General features: G+C 44.8%; 2 protein-coding genes across 2 annotated transcripts; both read left to right on the top strand.

The window, feature by feature from the left end:
- The first annotated feature begins 3,112 nt into the window (after window positions 1-3,112).
- LOC135972429 (olfactory receptor 52E4-like) lies at window positions 3,113-4,111 on the top strand. The gene has a single exon (XM_065550530.1). It carries the CDS (start codon window positions 3,113-3,115, stop codon window positions 4,109-4,111), a length of 999 nt encoding a protein of 332 aa, XP_065406602.1.
- A 12,094-nt stretch (window positions 4,112-16,205) lies between these two features.
- On the top strand, window positions 16,206-17,204 carry LOC101948470 (olfactory receptor 52E8-like). Its single transcript, XM_005313243.3, has one exon. It carries the CDS (start codon window positions 16,206-16,208, stop codon window positions 17,202-17,204), a length of 999 nt encoding a protein of 332 aa, XP_005313300.2.
- The last annotated feature ends 511 nt before the right edge of the window (window positions 17,205-17,715 follow it).

The raw sequence follows: 17,715 nt of genomic DNA on the forward strand, positions 1-17,715 counted from the left end.
CCTCTGGATCCTTTCCAGTTTCTATACATCCTTCACCATAATTTGGTGACCATAATTATACACAGTACTCCAGCTGAGGCCAAAGCAGTGCTTCGTAGAGGAATACTATCACATACTGTGACTTGAATGCTATGTCTCTGCTAATACAACCTAATGTTGCATTTGCCTATTTTGAAACAGCAAAATAATCCAAACATCAATCTAACTCTGGTGTAGACATGAAGACGTAAACTTAAGATTTCTTCCATCCACCTAGCTACCACTTCTCGGGGAGGTGGACTACCTCTGCTGATGGAAGGAGCCCTGTCTTTGGTGTAAGTAGTGTCTACAGAGAAGCACTAAGGCAGCGCTGCTATAACATTTTAATTGAAGACAAGCCTTCAGGCAGATTTTGCAATAAAGCATTTGGTCTGGATCTGCCGACATGGAGAATTGGAGACTCCACCACTTCCCTTGTCAGTTTGTTCCAACGGTTAAGCACCCTCCGTGCTGAACATTTGGCCATTAATTCCAGCTGGAATTTGTCTGTGTTCAGCTTCCACCCACTGGGCCCTGCTTTGCCTTTCTCCTCTAGATTACAGAGCCCATTGCTACCCACGGTTATCTCCCCATGCAAGTGTCTGCTTGATCAGTCTTTTTGATAAATTAAATAGATGAAACCCTTCAAGTCTCTCACGGTCCGGCTTTTTCTCCAGCCTCCAATCATTTTTGTGGCTCTTTTCGGCACCTTCTCCAATTTTTCTCATCCTTTTAAAGTGCGGACCCCAGAAATGGATGCAATCGGTTTCACCAATGCCATGTGCAGAGGTAAAATCCTTCCCCTGCTCCAACTCACCACTCCCCTGTTTATACATCCATGGATCATATCAGCCCTTTTGGCCACAGCATGGCACTGGGAGCTCACAATGAGTTGGTTTTACACAATGACTTCTAAATCCTGTTCAGCTTCCTTGCATTGCATAATACAGTGTCCAAGACTGTGGGTCAGGCTTGTATTTCCTGTCACGAGAGGATAAGTTTGCATTTGACTGTATTAAAATATTTTTTTTTTGCATGGGACACACTTACCAATGCTCCGGATCAATCGGTATGCCTTCCCGGTCCTCCTCATTGTCACCACTCTGCCAATCTTTGGGTCATCTGAAAATTTTTTCTGCAGTGTTTTTCTATGTCCTCTCAGATCATTGATGAAAATATTGAATAGCATTGGTCCTAGAACGGATCCCTGCAAAACCCCACTACAAACAGTCCCATTCACTGAGAATGACCTATTAGCAATTGATTTTTGCGATCTGTCAGTTCACCAGTTTTAGTGTATTTTATGTGTGCACTACTGATATTGTAGAGGGGGGAGGGATAGCTCAGTGGTTTGAGCAATTGGCCTCCTAAACCCAGGGTCGTGAGTTCAATCTTTGAGGTGGGCCACTTAGGGATCTGGGGCAAAAATCAGTCCTTGGTCCTGCTAGTGAAGGCAGGGGGCTGGGCTCAATGACCTTTCAAGGTCCCTTCCAGTTCTAGGAGATAGGGTATCTCCATATATTTATTTATTTAGAGTGTGAATTATTTTATCTCAATGTTTCCCCCAAACAAATCAAATGCCTTAGAAAAATCAAAGCTTATTGCATCTGCATGGTTCCCTTGATCAGCACAATGTGTACTCTATTAAAGGGATGAAATCAGGTTTACTTGACAAGACCAGGTTTGCCTAAACCCTGTAGTGAATGGCATTACTTATATGATAGAATGTTTTTCTTGAACTAATTCCATACCAGCTTTTCCATGTTTCCTAACCTTCTCAAAGCTTTTTTTTTTTAAGCAGTACCTTAATTTTTTTAATGCTTATAAATGTAAAAAGGAATTTCCCTAAATCTTTTCTAGGATTCCTTTTGTTCTTAACATACTTAATAACCTCCTTTTTGTAATCCTCAACCCTGCCAGCTACAGATTTTCCCCTGATGTCTTCAACGTCCCTTATCAGTTTTCATAACTTCCGATATTTGTTGCTGGCTATTTTCCCTTTTGCACATTGGTATACATGTATCTTCCCCACTCTAATTCCTGCCTTTACTTTGCAACTGCACCGGCTTTTTAGCCAAAGGTTTTCACCTTCTTGACTGAGGAAACATGACTTTTTTCGCTATCTAATGATCTCTGTTAAAAAACGCTCTCAATTTTCATTCCCATATTTTGTCTAATTATTTCCTTCCAATCAGTTTTGATGATAGTTTCCCTCAGCTTTGGGGAATTAGAACTTTAGCAGCACTGTGTGTCTATAGAAACTATAGTTTTGGTGTTCTCTGTTTGTCCATATGAATATAATCAGATCCGTTCCTTATTTTGCTATCTTCTACCATATGCCCCCTTGTTTGTCTCTTCTCTAAACAGCCTCAGACTTTTCAGTCTGTCCACATACGGCAGCCTCCCCATTCTCATCGCCTGTCTTGGAAATCCCCTTTTTATTTGCTCTATCCTTTATAGAGACTGGGTGACCAAAACTGAGCATGTGTCCAGAGCAGGTTTTTCTCCATTCCATTCCTAAGGCATCCAAATATTGTTTTGGTTTTGGCCACTGCTGTGAATGAGAAGGTGTTTCTCTGGAGCTGCTGTCAATGATGCTGAGGTCTTTTCTCGGAGTTGTTTTCTAGTTGGGATGTTTCCCCAGCACATGTCTTTGCAAAGGTTTGGGTTTTTTTCTACTCTCATATTTTAAGCAAACAGATGAAAGGGGAACTCCCTACAGCATGGATTCTCTAGCCTAGCTTTCATTGAATTAGGGAACAATGATTGATAGCCAATATCCACACTCATGTTTCCTGTTGGTGACTCTTAAGGTTTCCCCCACTATGACATGCAAGAATTATTGATGCATGGAGCATCATAATATATTGATTTAGCATAGCAATGTTCAGTTGTTCATAATTCATTTATTTAAATAATGAGAATGTCATTTCTCAGTGTATAAAGAGCAACCAATCTACTTCACCCACAAGAACAGCCTCCAGTAGTGCATATAGTGTCTCATATTAACATTGTCTCTCCATCCAGGCATTTGTACTTCAGCCATCACCCTGGACCCTGGGCACATACAGGAAGTTAGGGGAACCTACGGTGCATGCAGGAGACACCGTTCTGCCTCAGAGTTGGACACCTTCTCCCCTACTCCATGTCAGATTCCAACACAACCGACTTCACCAACCCCTCCACCTTCATCCTGCAGGGCATTCCTGGCCTGGAGATGGCCCATGTCTGGATCTCCATCCCCTTCTGCACCATGTACGCCATAGCTGTCTTGGGGAACTTTTCCATCCTGTTCATTGTGAAGAGGGAGCAGAGCCTCCATGGGCCCATGTACTATTTCCTCTGCATGCTGGCCATCTCTGACTTGGTCCTGTCCACGGCCACCGTGTCCAAAATGCTGAGCATCTTCTGGTTTAATTCCAGGGAGATCGATTTCAGTGCCTGCCTCACCCAGATGTACTTCCTTCACTGCTTCACAGGGATGGAGTCTGGGATCTTAGTGGCCTTAGCTTTGGATCGCTACGTGGCCATCTGCCATCCCCTGAGACATTCCACCATCCTGACAAATTCTGTTGTGGCCAAGATTGGCCTGGCCGTGGTGCTGCGCGGCGGCATACTTGCATTGCCCTATCCCTTCCTAGTGAGACGGTGGCCATATTGCAGAACCAACATCATCCCCCACTCTTACTGTGAGCACATAGCTGTGGTGAAGCTGTCCTGTGCCGACACCCGCCTCAGTAGTTACTACGGCCTCTTTATTCTATCCTCTGTGACTGGTCTGGATGTCATTTTTATCACAGTGTCATATATCCAGATCCTCAGGGCCATCTTCAGCCTCCCCACAAAGGATGCTCGGCTCAAGACTTTTGGGACCTGCGGCTCCCATCTTTGTGCCATCTTGGTTTTTTACATCCCAGATTTCTTCTCTTCCATTACGCATCGGTTTGGCCATAATGTGCCCCTGCATTTCCTCATTCTCATGGCTAATGTGTACCTTTTGGTGCCCCCTTTGTTACACCCCATCATCTATGGTGTGAGGACCAAACAGATCCGGGACAGGCTGCTCCGGCTCTTTTCTCATAAAGGGACCTAAAAGTTTTTCCCTGGTGATATGGCTGTCAGGCAAAGCTCCGTGTAGAGTTGGCTGGTGATATGGTGCTGGGCCCTCTTCCCTGAATCACTTTCTGGGCAGTCAGAGAGACATTAAATCCTTTCCTGACCTCATTTTGCTGTGTCAGCATGATAAACTGGGGAATCAGTCTATTTACAATTCAGTGGGTTGCCAGCTTTTTAATTTCTGGAAGCTGGACCCCCAGCACCACAACCCTTAGACTGACGCTTCTGCCAAGTCTCTGCACCTGCTGTATCTCTTCCCTGCAACCCCCCCACCTCTGTCCCTTGCTCCTCTCTTCCCCTCCCCTTATTAGTTGCTGGATCATTTTAATCTCCTTTCCCCTAAACACCAACTGCAATCGAGCCATTTCAAAGTTTGATTGGGGTGGCTACTTTAACACATGATTCCCGGGGCTACTTAGACTATTGAAAACTCTAGTTTTTTGGCATATAACCTAGCAATTATCTGACAGGAGCACTGTATCTAATTCCTGTATATAAGAAAGAAAATTAAATATTATACCCACTCAACTCTAATGCAAACATTGATGGTCTGGGTGATGGGATGGATTGCACCCTCAGCAAGTTCATGGATGACACTAAGCTAGGGGGAGAGGTTGATATGCTCTAGGGTAGGGCAGTAGGGGAAGTCTAGGTTGGATAATAGGAGAAAAGGTCAAACATTTCTTCAAAGCTTGTAACATCTTTGCCCCTTACCCACTTTCCCACCAAATCTTTCTTTTTTTTTTTAACATATTCCACCTTACTCATATCAGCACCCCTCTTAAGATACCTAAATTTCACTCCTTATGTTTCAGGGGTAATCTGAAGTTGTTCCAAAACCATTTCTTTGAATTTACAATAATCAAAAGCATTCTCAATTGGCATTTTATTGAACGTATACAGAGCTTTACCAATTAACTTTCAACTAAAGTGGGCATCTTCTGGTCATCAGGAATCACACACAGCCTCTCAAAGATAGTGAAGTATTCAGCTATATCAATGGCCCCATTGTATGCAGGACACAACTGTTCCCATTTGTGGATTTTTGGAGAGGTGGGAAATAGTGTGTGGGGGGGGGGGGAGGGTCTGGTTCTGCTTGTCCAGGAAGTCCAACTAGTGCTTCTGCTCTTCCCTCTTTCTCCTCAATTTCTTGTTATTTTAGTTCCCTAGACCTACTCTTTTGAGCCTCCTCTCCGGCAGTCTCTGTCTTCTTTAGCTTAAAAATTCACCTATGTTCGTTTTCTTTTTCTGCTGCCTGAAAACTGAATAGCTTGAATTTTGAAATTGTTTGCTGTTTTCTCTCATCTTGTTGCTTTTCTGTCCCTACTTCCCTTTCTGAAATAAGGAAACATAAAATAAAAAAAGTATGGTGACCTATTTGATCTCCAGCCACCACACTTAAAATCTCTGCACAAGTGGATGAAGTTCAAATTTCACTCAGAACAACAAGGTGTGCATTTTGCACTGCTTGTAATGCCACTGTGATGGACTATGTCAGGATATAATCTGGAACTGGGGCACTGCTGATCCCTATAACATATCAATCTGGGCCCCCTCTCCTCTCAGGCTGTGAGAAGCTTTAGATGCCTACAGGACCCGCACTTAGGCAAACATTCACAGGCAGGGATACACCCAATTGAGTTACATGAATGCTTTCGCCAGCCATCCATGAACCCCCCGTAGCAAGGATCTAGCCAGCTACCCCCAGTTCACCAGCCTGGGACACAGAGCTGACCAGCTTGTCCTGTTTATAAGCCTGACTGGTAAGTTTATTACTCATCTGCCCCTCCCTCAATGTGGAGAGGACAATGCACCAGCCCCTGATCCTGAGCAGATTTCCCTTTACACTTCAAACAGCACACGGTTTTAGGTTAAAAAAACAGAACAGATTTATTAACGACAAGTAATAAGTGTACAGCTCAAAGAAGATTACCTTAAGAAATAAAGCAAAATTGCAAACTCAGTTCTATAAATTAGACAGGATTTGAATCAAGCAGTGTCTCACCCTGATGGGACAAACAGTTACCCAATCCATACATGGGCCAGGATTCCTTCTTCCCAGCCTGGGACCACCTTTTTCCTCTAGAAGTGCTTTCAGGTGTTCAGTTGTGGGTGTCGGGGACTGAGACCAAGTGGTGATGTCACTTCCCCCTGTTAATAGCTTCTGCCATGTGGAGGAAACTTCATTTTTCAAAATAAAGCCCACAGCAGTTAGAGGAACAGTATGGGCACACGATTGATTCTAGAATCATATGAGTTGGTCACATGCCCTGGCATGTTTCAGTGAGTGATAGCAGGGGTTATTATCCATATTCTGGTCCATGGCCCATTGTGCTCATTGATGGGGCATGCATTTGAATAGTCCATTCACAATATGCTGGCTAGACTGACTGCAAACTACATTTTGGGAATTACCACAGGAACAAACACATTTAAAATGTAGGTATATAATCAGTATTGATCATTTCAAATCCAAAAATGATACATGCATAAAAATATGATGGTCATAGTCAGCAAATGATAACTTTTCCATTGACACCTCATATGACATATTTTGTACAAGATTTGTTGCCATTACATAGCAGTGGTTAATATGGGGATGCCAGTGTGTTGTTTTGGGGTACAGAGTGTCACAGCAATATATCTATCAAATGATATCATCTTGTCCAACCAGTGCTCAAAGCTGGGCTGTGATGGGGCAGCCCCGCCCCGCACTAGCCCTGGCAACGCCACACCAGTAGCTCTGTCGGCGGAAGTCCCGCCTCGCTCGTACTGGGCATGCTCCAAATGCTCAGGGAATATAAAAAGAGGGAACTCGGCTTAGTCTGGGCTGATGACCGCAGGAGAAGCACCTATAGGGAGAGCTCTGGCAGAGGACCAGCCCGCACTTCTGAAGCTACCGGGAACTGAGGCCGCTCCAGGCGGGTGCGAAGCCCCACTGCGGGAGGAACCAGAGGAGGCAACAGACCCCAAGATGCATGGAGAACCAGGGGACCCGTGGGAGACCCCAATGGCTGATCTGGTAGGAAGCGACCAGGAGGGAGTGAAGGACTGGTATCTTGGCCCCTGTAAGCCTCAGTGTGTTTCGGTAGGACCCCCCCCCCCCGCTCACTCAGTAGCAAGGTCATGCTGCCCGTGACGAGGGCTAACTCCGTGGACTCTGGCCACTAGGCCGTGCTGCCCTGTGACGAGGGCTAACTCCGTGTGGACTCTGGCCACTAGGCCATGCTGCCTGTGTTGAGGGCTAACTCCGTGGACTCTGGCCACTAGGCCATGCTGCCCTGTGACACGGACGTTAAACCGTCACAAGGGCTAATTCTACCTAAATCATCCCAGCTAGGGCTTTGTCGAGCCAGGCCTTAACAACCTCTAACAATGAAGATTCCACCATATCCCTAGGTAACCCATTCCAGTGTTTCACCACCCTCCTAGTGAAAAAGTTTTTTTTTCCTAATATCCAACCTAGACCTCCCCCACTGCAACTTGAGATCAATGCTTCTTATTCTGTCATCTGCCATCATTGAGAACAGCCTAGCTCTAACCTTTTTGGAAACCCCCTTCAGGTAGTTGAAGGCTGCAATGAAATCCCCCTCACTCTTCTCCAGACCAAATAAGCCCAGTTCCCTCAGCCTCTCCTCATAAGTCATGTACCCCAGCCCCGTAACCATTTTTATTGTCCTCCACTGGACTCTCTCCAATTTGTCCACATCCTTCCTGTAGTGGGGGGCCACCAAACTGGACATAATACTCCAGATGTGGCCTCACCAGTTCCAAATAGAGGGGGATAATCATTTCCCTCGATCTGTTGACAATACTCCTACTAATGCAGCTCAATATGCCGTTAGCCTTCTTGGCAACGAGGGCACACTCTTGACTTATGTGCAGCTTCTCATCCACTGTAATCCCTGGGTTGTTTTCTGCAGAACTGCCAGTTATCCAGTTGGTCTGCAGACTGTAGCAATGCATGCAGGACTCTGCATTGTCCTTGTTGAACATCATCAGATTTCTCTTGTCCAATTTGCCTAGGTCATTCTGGACCCTATCCCTACCCCCAAGGGTATCTACCTCTCCTCCCAGATTAGTGTCATCCACTACGTTCTGAGGGTGAAATCCATCCTATCATCCAGATCATTAATGAAGATGTTGAACAAAACAAACCCCAGCACTGAACCCAGGGCACTCCACTTGATATAATCATCATCATACTTGACTTTTCTATCTTGGTGGATACCAAAGGCTGGTTTGCTGTAAGTGAACTGCACACTATGTCCTACCTCAGTGACCATAAGAACGATCATACTGGGTCAGACCAAAGATCTGTCTAGCCCAGTATTCTGTCTTCTGACAGTGGCCAATTCCAGGTGACACAGAGGGACTGAACAGAACAGGTAATGATCAAGTGATCCATCCACCAGAACCCATTCCCAGCTTCTAGCAAACAGAGGCTAGGGACAACACCTATTCACATCCTGGCTACTATCCATTAATGGACCAATTCTCCATGAATATGTCTAGTTCATTTTGGAACCCCGTTATAGTCTTGGCCTTCACAACATCCTGTGGCAAAGCGTTCCAGAGACTGACTGTGAGTTGTGTGAAAAAAAATACATCCTTTCATATGTTTTAAACCTGCTACCTATTAATTTCATTGGGTGACACCTAGTTCTTGTGTTATGAGGAGTAAATAACATTTCCTTATTCTTTTTTTACACCTTTCATGATTTTATAGAACTCTCTCATACTCTCCCCCCCTTAGTCATCTCTTTGCCAAGCAGACAACTCCCCGTCTTTTTCATCTCAACCCATAAAGAAATTGTTTGATGCCCCTAATCATTTCTCTGTACCTTTTCCAATTCCGGTATATCTTTTTTGAAATGGGGCAATCAGAGCCGCATGCAGTATTCAATATACACGCATACTATAGGTATAGATAGAGGCAATATATTATCCCTCTTATTACCTCTTCCTTTCCCAGTGATTCCCAATATTCTGTTAACTTTTTTGACTGCCACTGCAGATTGTGTGGATGTTTTTGGAGAACTAATCCAATATATATTCAATAGAGGTCCTTATTTGTATTTCCTCCCCTTAAGGTGTCCGTTTTCTATAGGTTAGTATATGTATGGTGTTACCCTATTAGCATACACGTCAATTTGCTGTCATGGTACCTTTGCGGTCGGACGTTCTGTCCGGAACCTTCTGGATGCTGGTGTCAGCTCTGTTCTGTGCTAGTGTCAGCTCTGTTCTGTGGGTGGCTAATGTCAGTATTCTGGACAAAATGCTCCCTCTGGCATACCACTTTCTGTTCCCTATAACTTATGAGTTACTTAAGTCTATCTATGCCAAAGGTTATAGGCCTCAAGCCTCACACTATCTACTAAAGCCAAATCTTACAGGCTAAAAGCCTGAAGGTTCTTTGCATTACTGCTAAATATAACAAATCAAAATAACAAAGCAGTGACTATAATACAGGTAAGCTGGCCGACTGGGCTACACCCAGGAGTGATAGTCCTCCAGGGCCCGGAGCTCCTCTCTCTTCTCCCAGCATGCTCTGCAGAGGGATGGATCCCCAGGCCTGGAGGCCAGATGCCTCTCCACTTCAAAGACCACCTGCTCCAACAGCCCAACAGTCTGCTGGCTGCTGCCCTGGGTGTAGTCACGGCAGAATAGCCAGATGTGCAGCTTCCCGACAACCTACCAATGCTATGCCATAGGAAAGGCATGCTGCTTCCTCTGTCAGGCCTTCCAGAACCCCCGGAAGAATGCCACGAAGCCCACATTCTCCAGCAGCCTATTCTCGAAATTCCAGTAGTTCAGCCTGGATCTCTGAGAAGAGAGAAACTGTCACAGACACCAAATGGTGGTCCTAGAACAGAGCCAGACAAATCAGGGGATTTGATAGCAGCCTTCAACGACCTGAAGGGGGTTCCAAAGAGGATGGAGCTCGGCTATTCTCAGTGGTAGCAGATGACAGAACAAGGAGCAATGGTCTCAAGTTGCAGTGGGGGAGGTCCAGGTTGGATATTAGGAAACACTATTTCACTAGTAGGATGGCAAATCACTGGACTGGATACCAAGGGAGGTGATGGAATCTCCATCCTTAGAGGTTTTTAAGGCCCAGCTTGTCAAAGCCCTCTCTGGGATGATTTATTTGGGGTTGATCCTGCTTTGAGCAGGGGGTTGGAGTAGATGATCTCCTGAGGTCTCTTCCAACCCTAATCTTAAGAACATAAGAACGGCCATAGTGGGTCAGACCAAAGGTCCGTCTAGCCCAGTATCCTGACTTCTGACAGTGGTCAGTGCCAGGTGCCCCAGAGGGAATGAACAGAAGAGGGAATCATCCCCCGTCGCTCATTCCCAGCTTCTGGCAAACAAAGGCTAGGGACACCATCCCTGCCAATCTTCTATGATTCTATGATTGATTCTATGAATGCTGCAGGAGTGGGCCTGTGCAAGATGGAAGTGTGATAGTCAGAGTACAGGAATGTCCCCTCATTGGTCACGTGGTGGGAGGATGCCCAGGACAGAATGGCTGATTAAGCATCTGTGCCCCAAGGCACCCTTCCTGTGGCTCAGGCTGTGAGATGGAACTGTGTAACTGACCTCCCGGAGAGAAACAGTCATGCAACTGACCTCTTGGGGATAGAGAGAGGGGTGACGGAGTGTAACCCTATCCAGGTCCCGATTTTTCAGGACTTTGTCCATCACGTGCTTGTGAAAACTAACTCTGTCTCTTTAAGACAGGATGTGAATCAGATCACAACTCTCTAGGTTGCAGTGCTGGGAGTGGAGATCACAAGGAAAGCATGAGATGGGGGCGGGTTTATTTTTTCCATGGGCATAACCCTGGGGCTGGGAAGCTACTCCACAGGGGGCTAGCCAACACGCAAAGTCCCCTTACATCCTTACCTCACCAGACACTGGAATACCAAGACAGCAAACATGACCTTAGGCTGACTGAAGGGAACACTGAGGGAAAAGGAAAATCAGTAATTAAACATGTTAATGTTCAGGGAGGATTGAATGACACAAAGGGTTTTGAACAAAGGAAACTGTCCAAGCAAAAAGTGTGGAATAATAAGAATACTTGGAAATGCCTACCTGTGATAAAAGATTTGGTGTTATTGTTAAATCTCATGATGCAAAATTTGTTGCTAATGCTAAACATTATAACAGAAAATTTGGTACCTATCGTAAATCCTACGAAAAGGTGTAACATGCATGATATTTGGGGAAAGGTCTTGGACGTGCTTGGAGTAGTAAACAAGAAGCCCTATAGGGAGACCAGGGTTACAGCAGGGAAGTCAGAAGTGATGGATTCTGTCTGTCATTTTCTGTGTGACTTTGGCTAAATCACATCTCCCCGTGCCTCAGTTTATCTATCTGTATAATGGGGTTATGTTCATAGTGACTTCCCTTTGCTTGGTGCTTTGAAGAGCCTTCAAAGAAAGGTACTACACAGTATGATCATAGTTACTGGTGAGAATTACTGATCTCTGATCCCTTAACAACAGCCCAGTGTGCCTCCAGAAGTGTTCATGTTTCCGCTCAGTTGTCTCCTCCAGATCTGTCTCTCTACTATCTACCCAGTTATCCTGGGCATTTACAGGGTGTTAGACCCAATGGAGATCTAGGCATTATCCCTAGTTTTCTTGCTAATCAAGTATAATTTTTAAATATACACAAATACACAAAACAGCCAATTCCCCTCTGACTCAGCACAGAGCCCCAGAGTTCTCATCTCCCTTTGGGAAGGTATCTTAGTTACTGTTTATCCTAAAGCTGGATAATTAGCTCAGAAGCCCAGACAGGCTTATCTCAAGCCTCTTTACATTCAAATGCTGCTTCTCCCCTAGAGGCCGAGCAAACCCCACTGGGACTTCACAGAGCTATATTATAAATGGTGAATATCCCCGTGTTGGCTCTTGGCATTGGATGTTGCTATAGATGCTGGGGTGAGAGAGGCGAGGGACACGACTACCTGAGGGGGATTCCCAGGGAGGACACTTCCCTTTCAGAATTCACAGGTACTCATCTCTTGCCGAGAAGCTCACCTGCTCAACAAACCCAGGGCAATATGGGAATGATGGGCTAGAGAGCAAGTCTGTGATCCTTTCACAGTATCACTGGCCAAAATGTCACTGTTTTCTGTGCACCCCTGCCCGACCCAGCTGATGGCCTCCAGCACCAAAGTGGCTGCATTTCATTGGCACAGTGGATCCTTCAGGGTGAAACGTTTTAAGAGATGTACATTACAAGGCCAAATTCTGAGGCTGGGACACGTACTTTGCTCAGACCTCACTGAGGCAAAACACCCCTTGGAATAAGAACTCAGTAAAGACTTCAGGAACCAGCTGTGTGTTAATGCACTGCCACTGTCACTTCCTCTTCCACTTAAAGATCTGGCTGTTAATTGGGGGCTGTTACCTGCTTTTTTATCTTCTGGACAGCATGGAGCTGCTAGGACTCCTCACTGAACAATTATAAGAATTTTTCAACATGGGTAAGACATATTTTCTCCAAGCTTCATTTGAGAAATTGGCTGAACTGTTATGCCATAAAATTTCAAAAGACAATTCAGCCAGAAGCAGACACCCGGCCTGGGAAATTTCAGTCCAAACACCTAAAATTTGACACACTTCCAAGCAACTGAAAATGACGTCTTCTTACTGAGGTGTGTCTTAATCATTGAAGACTAAGGGCTATCCACAGTTCCACTGTCCTCCTCTTCTTACAGTTAGGAAGTTTTTCCTGAAATTTAATTTAAATCTGGTATGGTGGAAGTTTGAAATAATTGCCTCTTGTCCTGTCCTCTGTGGTAAGACAAAACAGCTTTCCTCCACCTCTTTATGGCAGCCTTTCAAGTATTTGAAGAAGGCTATCACGTCCCACTTAATCTCCTCTTTTCCACACTAAACATAACAAGTTCCTTCCACCTTTGGTCTTATGGCTTGTATTCCATCCCTTTAGTCATCTTTGCCACTCACCTCTGGATCCTTTCCAGTTTCTATACATCCTTCCCATACATTGGTGACCTTAATTATACACAGTACTCCAGCTGAGGCCAAAGCAGTGCTTCGTAGAGGAATACTATCACATACTGTGACTTGAATGCTATGTCTCTGCTAATACAACCTAATGTTGCATTTGCCTATTTTGAAACAGCAAAAAAATCCAAACATCAATCTAACTCTGGTGTAGACATGAAGACGTAAACTTAAGATTTCTTCCATCCACCTAGCTACCACTTCTCGGGGAGGTGGATTACCTCTGCTGATGGAAGGAGCCCTGTCTTTGGTGTAAGTAGTGTCTACAGAGAAGCACTAAGGCAGCGCTGCTATAACATTTTAATTGAAGACAAGCCTTCAGGCAGATTTTGCAATAAAGCATTTGGTCTGGATCTGCCGACATGGAGAATTGGAGACTCCAGCACTTCCCTTGTCAGTTTGTTCCAACGGTTAAGCACCCTCCGTGCTGAACATTTGGACATTAATTCCAGCTGGAATTTGTCTGTGTTCAGCTTCCACCCACTGGGCCCTGCTTTGCCTTTCTCCTCTAGATTACAGAGCCCGTTGCTACCCACGGTTATCTCCCCATGAAAGTGTCTGCTTGATCAGTCTTTTTGATAAATTAAATAGATGAAACCCTTCAAGTCTCTCACGGTCCGGCTTTTTCTCCAGCCTCCAATCATCTTTTCGGCACCTTCTCCAATTTTTCTCATCCTTTTAAAGTGTGGACCCCAGAAATGGATGCAATCGGTTTCACCAATGCCATGTGCAGAGGTAAAATCCTTCCCCTGCTCCAATTCACCACTCCCCTGTTTCTACATCCATGGATCATATCAGCCCTTTTGGCCACAGCATGGCACTGGGAGCTCACAATGAGTTGGTTTTACACAATGACTTCTAAATCCTGTTCAGCTTCCTTGCATTGTATAATATAGTGTCCAAGACTGTGGGTCAGGCTTGCATTTCCTGTCACGAGAGGATAAGTTTGCATTTGACTGCATTAAAACATTTTTTTTTGCATGGGACACACTTACCAATGCTCCGGATCAATCGGTATGCCTTCCCGGTCCTCCTCATTGTCACCACTCTGCCAATCTTTGGGTCATCTGAAAATTTTTCTCTGCAGTGATTTTCTATGTCCTCTCAGATCATTGATGAAAATATTGAATAGCATTGGTCCTAGAACGGATCCCTGCAAAACCCCACTACAAACAGCCCCATTCACTGAGAATGACCTATTAGCAATTGGTTTTTGCAATCTGTCAGTTCTCCAGTTTTAGTGTATTTTATGTGTGCACTACTGATATTGTAGAGGGGGGGGGGATAGCTCAGTGGTTTGAGCATTGGCCTCCTATGAGTTCAATCCTTGAAGGGGCCACTTAGGGATCTGGGGCAAAAATCAGTACTTGGTCCTGCTAGTGAAGGCAGGGGGCTGGGCTCAATGACCTTTCAAGGTTCCTTCCAGTTCTAGGAGATAGGGTATCTCCATATATTTATTTATTTAGAGTGTTAATTATTTTATCTCAATGTTTCCCCCAAACAAATCAAATGCCTTAGAAAAATCAAAGCTTATTGCATCTGCATGGTTCCCTTGATCAGCAAAATGTGTACTCTGTTAAAGGGATGAAATCAGGTTTACTTGACAAGACCAGGTTTGCCTAAACCCTGTAGTGAATGGCATTACTTATATTATAGAATGTTTTTCTTGAACTAATTCCATACCAGCTTTTCCATATTTCCTAACCTTCTCAAAGCTTTTTTTTTAAGCAGTATCTTAATTTTTTTAATGCTTATCAATGTAAAAAGGAATTTCCCTAAATCTTTTCTAGGATTCCTTTTGTTCTTAACATACTTAATAACCTCCTTTTTGTAATCCTCAACCCTGCCAGCTACAGATTTTCCCCTGATTTCTTCAACGTCCCTTATCAGTTTTCATAACTTCCGATATTTGTTGCTGGCTATTTTCCCTTTTGCACATTGGTATACATGTATCTTCCCCACTCTAATTCCTGCCTTTACTTTGCAACTGCACCGGCTTTTTAGCCAAAGGTTTTCACCTTCTTGACTGAGGAAACATGACTTTTTTCGCTATCTAATGATCTCTGTTAAAAAACGCTCTCAATTTTCATTCCCATATTTTGTCTAATTATTTCCTTCCAATCAGTTTTGATGATAGTTTCCCTCAGCTTTGGGGAATTAGAACTTTAGCAGCACTGTGTGTCTATAGAAACTATAGGTTTGGTGTTCTCTGTTTGTCCATATGAATATAATCAGATCCGTTCCTTATTTTGCTATCTTCTACCATATGCCCCCTTGTTTGTCTCTTCTCTAAACAGCCTCTGACTTTTCAGTCTGTCCACATACGGCAGCCTCCCCATTCTCATCGCCTGTCTTGGAAATCCCCTTTTTATTTGCTATTTCCTTTATAGAGACTGGGTGACCAAAACTGAGCATGTGTCCAGAGCAGGTTTTTCTCCATTCCATTCCTAAGGCATCCAAATATTGTTTTGGTTTTGGCCACTGCTGTGAATGAGAAGGTGTTTCTCTGGAGCTGCTGTCAATGATGCTGAGGTCTTTTCTCGGAGTTGTTTTCTAGTTGGGATGTTTCCCCAGCACATGTCTTTGCAAAGGTTTGGGTTTTTTACTACTCTCATATTTTAAGCAAACAGATGAAAGGGGAACTCCCTACAGCATGGATTCTCTAGCCTAGCTTTCATTGAATTAGGGAACAATGATTGATAGCCAATATCCACACTCATGTTTCCTGTTGGTGACTCTTAAGGTTTCCCCCACTATGACATGCAAGAATTATTGATGCATGGAGCATCATAATATATTGATTTAGCATAGCAATGTTCAGTTGTTCATAATTCATTTATTTAAATAATGAGAATGTCATTTCTCAGTGTATAAAGAGCAACCAATCTACTTCACCCACAAGAACAGCCTCCAGTAGTGCATATAGTGTCTCATATTAACATTGTCTCTCCATCCAGGCATTTGTACTTCAGCCATCATCCTGGACCCTGGGCACATACAGGAAGTTAGGGGAACCTACGGTACATGCAGGAGACACCGTTCTGCCTCAGCGTTGGACACCTTCTCCCCTACTCCATGTCAGATTCCAACACAACCGACTTCACCAACCCCTCCACCTTCATCCTGGTGGGCATTCCTGGCCTGGAGATGGCCCATGTCTGGATCTCCATCCCCTTCTGCACTATGTATGCCATAGCCATCTTGGGGAACTTTTCCATCCTGTTCATTGTGAAGAGGGAGCAGAGCCTCCATGGGCCCATGTACTATTTCCTCTGCATGCTGGCCATCACTGACTTGGTCCTGTCCACAGCCACCGTGCCCAAAATGTTGAATATCTTCTGGTTTAATTCCACTGAGATCGATTTCAGTGCCTGCCTCGCCCAGATGTACTTCCTTCACTGCTTCTCAGCGATGGAGTCTGGGATCTTAGTGGCCCTAGCTTTTGATCGCTACGTGGCCATCTGCCATCCCCTGAGACATTCCACCATCCTGACAAATTCTGTTGTGGCCAAGATCGGCCTGGCCGTGGTGCTGCGCAGCGGCATACTTGCATTGCCCTATCCCTTCCTAGTGAGACGGTGGCCATATTGCAGAACCAACATCATCCCCCACTCTTACTGTGAGCACATAGCTGTGGTGAAGCTGTCCTGTGCCGACACCCGCCTCAGTAGTTACTACGGCCTCTTTATTCTATTCTCTGTGATTGGTCTGGATGTCATTTTTATCACTGTGTCATATATCGAGATCCTCAAGGCCATCTTCAGCCTCCCCACAAAGGATGCTCGGCTCAAGACTTTTGGGACCTGCGGCTCCCATCTTTGTGCCATCTTGGTTTTTTACATCCCAGATTTCTTCTCTTCCATTACGCATCGGTTTGGCCATAATGTGCCCCTGCATTTCCTCATTCTCATGGCTAATGTGTACCTTTTGGTGCCCCCCTTGTTACACCCCATCATCTATGGTGTGAGGACCAAACAGATCCGGGACAGGCTGCTCCGGCTCTTTTCTCATAAAGGGACCTAAAAGTTTTTCCCTGGTGATATGGCTGTCAGGCGAAGCTCCGTGTAGAGTTGGCTGGTGATATGGTGCTGGGCCCTCTTCCCTGAATCACTTTCTGGGCAGTCAGAGAGACATTAAATCCTTTTCTGACCTCATTTTGCTGTGTCAGCATGATAAACTGGGGAATCAGTCTATGTACAATTCAGTGGGTTGCCAGCTTTTTCATTTCTGGAAGCTGGACCCCCAGCACCACAACCCTTAGATTAACGTCTCTGCACCTGCTGTATCTCTTCCCTGCAACCCCCCCACCTCTGTCCCTTGCTCCTCTCTTCCCCTCCCCTTATTAGTTGCTGGATCATTTTAATCTCCTTTCCCCTAAACACCAACTGCAATCGAGCCATTTCAAAGTTTGATTGGGTGGCTACTTAAACACATGATTCCCGGGGCTACTTAGACTATTGAAAACTCTAGGGTTTTTTTGGCATATAACCTAGCAATTATCTGACAGGAGCACTGTATCTAATTCCTGTATATA

The sequence above is a fragment of the Chrysemys picta genome, chromosome 1 (genome assembly GCF_011386835.1).
Source record: "Chrysemys picta bellii isolate R12L10 chromosome 1, ASM1138683v2, whole genome shotgun sequence".
Lineage (NCBI taxonomy): Eukaryota > Metazoa > Chordata > Testudines > Emydidae > Chrysemys > Chrysemys picta.